The sequence below is a fragment of the Cebus imitator genome, unplaced genomic scaffold (assembly GCF_001604975.1).
Source record: "Cebus imitator isolate Cc_AM_T3 unplaced genomic scaffold, Cebus_imitator-1.0 Scaffold486, whole genome shotgun sequence".
Classification (NCBI taxonomy): domain Eukaryota; kingdom Metazoa; phylum Chordata; class Mammalia; order Primates; family Cebidae; genus Cebus; species Cebus imitator.
Window position 1 is genome coordinate 1,402,620 of NW_016107801.1, and position 6,100 is coordinate 1,408,719.

Genomic DNA, 6,100 nt, shown 5'->3' on the forward strand with positions numbered 1-6,100 from the left:
TTGACCAGGATGGTCTCGATCTCTTGACCTCGTGATCCACCCGCCTCGGCCTCCCAAAGTGCTGGGATTACAGGCTTGAGCCACCGCGCCCGGCCGAACTCCTGACCTTAGGTGATCCAACCGCCTTATCCTCCGAAAATGCTGGGATTACAGGCATGAGCCGCCGTGCCCGGCCCGTACAGTGGATCTTTAGGTGTATTCATCCTATGTAACTTTAATTTTGTACCCTTTGGACTCCATCTCAATCTCTCCCACCTGCAAACCCCTGTAACCACTGTTCTGTTTCTATGTGTTTGACACTTTTAAAAAATATTTTGAAATATCTTACCAATAAGTGCAGAGTAGTTAAAAGAAAAAAAAAAAGAAAGAAAAAAAATTTTGGCTGGGCACTGTGGCTTATGCCTATAATCCCAGCACTTTTGGAAGCCAAGGCAGGCAGGTCACTTGAGATCAGGAGTTCGAGACCAGCCTGGCTGACATGGTGAAACTCCGTCTCCACTAAAAATACAAAAATTAGCCAGGCGTAGTGGTGGGCATCTGTAATTCCAGCTACTCGGGAGGCTGAGGCAGGAGAATCACTTGAACCCGGGAGGCAGAGGTTGCCGTGAGCGGAGACTGTGCCACTGCACCCCAGCCTGGGCAACACGGCAAGACTCCATCTCAAAAACAATTTTTATATATATAAGATCATGTAGTACTTTTCCTTCTATGTTTGGCTTATTTCACTTAGCAAAACGCCTTCAGTTTCATCCATATTATCACAATAAGGAGGATTTCCTTTTTTTTTGAGTCAGAGGTTTGCTCTTGTTGCCCAGGCTGGAGTACAATGGTGCAATCTCAGCTCACTGCAGCCTCCGCTTCCAGGATTCAACTGATTCTCCTGCCTCAGCCTCCTGAGTAGCTGGGATTACAGGCACCCACCACCACACCCAGCTAATTTTTAAAATTTTTAGTAGAGACATGGTTTCACCATGTTGGCCAGGCTGGTCTTGAATTCCTGACCTTAGGAGACCACTTTGTCCTCCCAAAGTGCTGGGATTACAGGCGTGAGCCACCATGCCAGGCCAGGATCTCCTTTTTAAAGGCTGGAAATATTCCACTGTGTGTATAGACTACAATTTCCTTTTCTGTCAGTGGACACTTTGGTGGACTCCACACCTTGGCTATTATGAATAGTGCCGCAGTGAACATGGGCATGCAGGAATCTCTATGAAGTGCTTATATTTCATTTTCTTTGGCTCTATTCCCAGAAGAGAGGTTGCTGGATCGCATGGTGGTTCTACTTTTAGGTCTCTGAAGGACCGTTATACTATTTTCCACAATGATGGTGCCAATTTACACACCCATCTACAGTGTAGAGTGTACCTTCACCACACCGCTGCTCATATTTATCTCTTAACTTTGGATAACAGCCGTCGTAACACGTGTGAAGTGATATCTCACTGTGGTTTTCATTTGCTGTCATGGTCTGTTTGGACTGCTATTATAAATACCTTAGCCTGGGTAGTTTATAAACAACAGAAACTTACTCTTACAGCTTTGGAGGCTGGGCAGTCCAAGATCAAGGCAGCAGCGAACTCAGTATCTGCTAAGGGTCTGTTCCTCAGTTGGCACCTCTGTGTGCTCTCACATGGTGGAAGGGGTGAACAAGCTCTCTCAGGCCTCTCCTACAATTCAAGGGCGTTAAACCCCTTTAAGAGGGCAGAGTCTTTATGACCGGATCACCCCCAAAGTCCCTACTTCTTTTTCTTCTTCTTTTTTGAGACGGAGTCTCATTCTGTCGCCCAGGCTGAAGTGCAATGGCGCACTCTTGGCTCACCACAACCTCCATCTCCCAAGTTCAAGTGATTGTCCGGCCTCAGCCTCCTGAGTAGCTGGGATTACAGGCATGTGGCATCACATCCAGCTAATTTTTGTATTTTTAGTAGAGACAGAGTTTCACTATATTGGTCAGGCTGGTCTCGAACTCTTGACCTTGGGATCCACCCGCCTCAGACTCCCAAAGTGCTGGGATTACAGAGCTGAGCGCCACTGTGCCTGGCTTTTTTTTTTTTTTTTTTTTGAGGTGGGGTCTTGCTTTGTCACCCATGCTGGAGTGCAGTGGTGTGATCTCAGCTCACTGCGACCTCCGCCTCCCAGATTCAAGTGATTCCCTTGCTTCAGCCTCCTGAGTAGCTGGGACTACAGGTGTGTGCCACCATGCCTGGCTAAGTTTTTGTATTTTAGTAGAGATGGGGTTTCACTACGTTGGCAAGTACAGTCTCGATCTTCTGACCTCCAGATCTGCCCGCCTCAGCCCCCAAAGTGCTGAGGTAACAGGTGTGAGTCACTGAGCCCGGCCTTTTTTTTTTTTTTTTTTCCAGTCAACCAAAGGGACACTTTATTGAGGCTCCAGGGTCATGGGGCCTGGGCAGGAGGCTGCCCTTCCAGGAAGGAAGAGGCTTATTTGACCTTCTTCTTGCGCGTGGGTTGTTGGTGTGGCCACACTGCTTCTCGCGGCAGTTGACAGCACGGGGGTGCAGACGAGCATAGCACTTGCGGCAGATCATCTTGTCGAAGTTGTATTTCTGGGCAAGCTGGCGGAGGGAAGGCTCAATAATGTCACCTCGCAGGCGCAGCACCAGGTGCAGGGTGGACTCTTTCTGGATGTTGTAGTCTGAGAGCGTGCGGCCATCCTCCAGCTGTTGGCCGGCAAATATCAGACACTGCTGGTCAGGTGGGATACCCACCTTGTCTTGAATTTTGGATTTAACATTCTCAATGGTGTCACTGGGCTCGACCTCAAGGGTGATGGTCTTACCCGTGAGGGTCTTCACAGAGATCTGCATCTCTGCGTCTGCAACTTGGCCGCCTCGCTCTTTTTTTAAGATGGAGTCTCACTCTGTCGCCAGGCTAGAGTGAAACGGCGCGATCTCGGCTCACTGCAACCTCCGCCTCCCAGGTTCAGGCAATTCTCTGTCTCAGCCTCCTGAATAGCTGGGATTACAGGCACCCACCACCACGCCTGACTAATTTTTGCATTTTTAGTAGAGACAGGGTTTCACCATCTTGGCCAGGCTGGTCTCGAACTCCTGACCTTAGGTGATCCGCCCACCTCGGCCTCCCAAAATGCTCGGATTAAAGGTATAAGCCACCGCACCCAGCCTGGCCGTACTTCCTAATACCATTGTCTTAGAGATTGGGTTTCAACATATGAATTTTGGGGAAACACAAACATTCAGACCACGGTGTTTGCATTTCTCTCAACATTCGCGACGTTGGCCGCCTTTTCACAGACTAGTTGGCCATTGTCTGTGTGTGTACACTTTTAGTTTTATTGTAACAAAGCAATTTGTACAGTCTTTCCTTTTTAATTTTATTTATTTATTTATTATTTTAAATTAAAATTTTTAAAATAAAATTTAAATATCATGTTGGTCAGGCTGGTCTCGAACTCCTGACCTCAGGTGAGTGATACACTCGCCTTGGCCTCCCAAAGTGCTGGGATTACAGAGGTGAGCGACTGCGTCTAGCTCCTTTTTGATTTAGACATTGGGTCTCACTCTGACGCTGAGGCTGGAGTACAGCAGCACAGTCATAGCTCACCGCAGCCTGGAGCACCTGGGCTCGAGTGGTCCTCCCAACATCAGCCTCCTGAGTAGCTGGGAGTACAGGCACATACCATCATACCTGGTTAGTTTTTTAAATTTATTTTTTGCAGAGATGGGGACTCACAGGCTGGTCCCAAACTCTTAAGTTCAAGTAATCCTCCTGCCTTGACTTCTGTAAGTGCTGGGACAACAAGTGTGAGTCACTGAGCCTGGCCTGTAAAATAATTTTTTTAGAGGTAAGGTCTTGCTATATCACCCAAACCAGTCTTGAGTTCCTGGTCCCCTCAGCCTCCTAAGTAACTGGGATTACAGGTGTTCGCTGCTGTACCTGGCTTACTTATAACATTTAAAACTGAGCATCACCTGCCCTTTCCAGCGAAACAGAAGGAACATTTCAAAATAAACAGGAACAAAATTACAATAGAAGATGTCAATTCCAAATAAGATCTTACAGGTTCTGCTGATTCTCCCATTGATTGGCAGGGCTCAAGTCATCAGGAGAGAATTTGGAGAATTCATTTTTATAAAGTATCATCTTGAACTGCAGTCTGTTAAATGTCACAATTAAACATCTGTTGGCCATTTTGTCTTCTTTGAAAAATGTCTATGCAGGTTCTTTACCCCCCCTCCTTTTTTTTTTGATACCGAGTCTCGCTCTTGTGGCCCAGGCTGGAATGCAGTGGCACAATCTTGGCTCACTGCACCCTCTGCCTCCTGGGTTCAAGTGATTCTCTTGCCTCAGCCTCCTGAGTAGCTGGGATTACAGGCATGCCCCACCACACCCGGCCAATTTTTGTATTTTTAGTAGAGACGGGGTTTCTCCATGTTGGTCAGGTCAGTCTTGAACTCTTGACCTCAGGTGATCCACCCACTTTGACCTCCCAAAATGCTGGGATTACAGGAGTTAGCCACTGAGCCTGGCCTCTTTGCCCATTTTAAATTGGGTTATTTGTGGGTTTTTTGCTATTGAGTTATAGGAGTTCCTTATATATTTTGGATATTAATCCCTTATCAGGTGTATAGTTTGCAAATATTTTTTCCTATCCCATTGGCTGCCTTTATTTCCTTTGCTGTGCAGAAGTTTTTTGGTTTTTCGTAGTCCTATTTGTTTATTTTATGCTTTTGTTGCCTGAGCTTTTGGTATGATACCTAAAAACTCATTGCCAAAGCTAATGTCAAGGGGCCTTCCCTCTGTTTTCTTCTAGGAGTTTTATGGGTTCAGGTTTTACATTTAGGTCTTTACTTCCCTTTGAGTTGATTTTTTGTGTGAGGTAAGATCAGGGTCCAATTGCATTCTCTGACACATAGATATCCAGTCCTCCCAACATCATTTATCAAAGAGACTATGCTCTCCCCATTGTGTCCTTCATGTGATTTGGCTCTGTGTCCCCACCCAAATCTCATGTTGAATAGTAATCCCCAGTGTTGGAGGCGGGACGTGGTGGAAGGTGACTGGATCATGGGAGTGTTTCTAACGTTTTAGCCTCATCCCCCTAGGGCTGTCTTGTGACAGAGTTCTCATGGGATCTGGTTGTTGGAAAGTGTGTAGTGCCTCGCACTTCACTCTCCCTGCTCCTGCCAGGCAGCCGTGCCTGCTTCTCCTTCACCCTCAGTCATGACTGTAAGTTTCCTGAGGCATTCCAGAAGCAGAAGCTTGTACAGCCTGCAGAACCGTCAGCCAATTACACCTCTTTAGAAATGACCCACTCTCTAAGTGTATTAGGTGAATGGGTTAAAAAAAAAAAAAAAAAGAAAAGAAATTACTCCGTCTCAGTTTCTTGCACTTTATCGCAGTGTGTGAACAGACTCATACAGTCCTCTTGGCACCTTATTGAAAATTAGTTGACTGTTGGCAGAACATCTGTGGATACAAAAATTGGAAAAATCTAGATTAAATGGCTAATTGATTGGGGAAATGGAGGTTAGAGAAAATGACCTTATAAGAATTGGAAAGCTTATTCTGGCCAATATTCATGTAAAAATAGAGAAAGTAATTAAGAGACTTCTCAGTTTATATATATACATATATATATATTATTGCACTTTAGGTTCTGGGGTACATGTGAAGAACATGCAGGATTGTTGCATGGGCACATACATGGCAATGTGGTTTGCTGCCTCCATCCCCATCACCTATACCTGGCATTACTCCCCATGTTATCCCTCCCCAGCTCCCTACCCCCTGCTCTCCCTCCCCTAGTCCCCCATCCACAGGCCTTAGTGTGATGCTCCCCTCCCTGTGTCCATGTGTTCTCATTGTTCAACACCTGCCTATGAGTGACAACATGCAGTGTTTGATTTTCTGTTCTTGTGTCAGTTTGCTGAGAATGATGGTTTCCAGTTTCATCCATGTCCCTGCAAAGGACACGAACTCATCGTTTTTTATGGCTGCATAGTATTCCATGGTTTATATGTGCCATATTTTCCCTGTCCAGTCTATCATTGATGGGCATTTGGGTTGGTTCCAAGTCTTTGCTATTGTAAACAGTGCTGCAATGAACATACCTGTG

The 6,100-nt window shown here is 46.1% G+C and overlaps 1 protein-coding gene across 1 annotated transcript; it reads right to left on the bottom strand.

Moving 5' to 3' along the window:
• Positions 1–2,341: 2,341 nt before the first annotated feature.
• On the bottom strand, positions 2,342–2,853 carry LOC108292298 (ubiquitin-60S ribosomal protein L40-like). The gene has a single exon (XM_037732982.1). It carries the CDS (start codon positions 2,826–2,828, stop codon positions 2,364–2,366), a length of 465 nt encoding a protein of 154 aa, XP_037588910.1. The 5' UTR covers positions 2,829–2,853; the 3' UTR covers positions 2,342–2,363.
• Positions 2,854–6,100: the final 3,247 nt, after the last annotated feature.

Bases quoted from the DNA above. Each gene is read 5' to 3' on its own strand.
- LOC108292298 (XM_037732982.1), bottom strand. From the start codon at position 2,828: ATGCAGATCTCTGTGAAGACCCTCACGGGTAAGACCATCACCCTTGAG.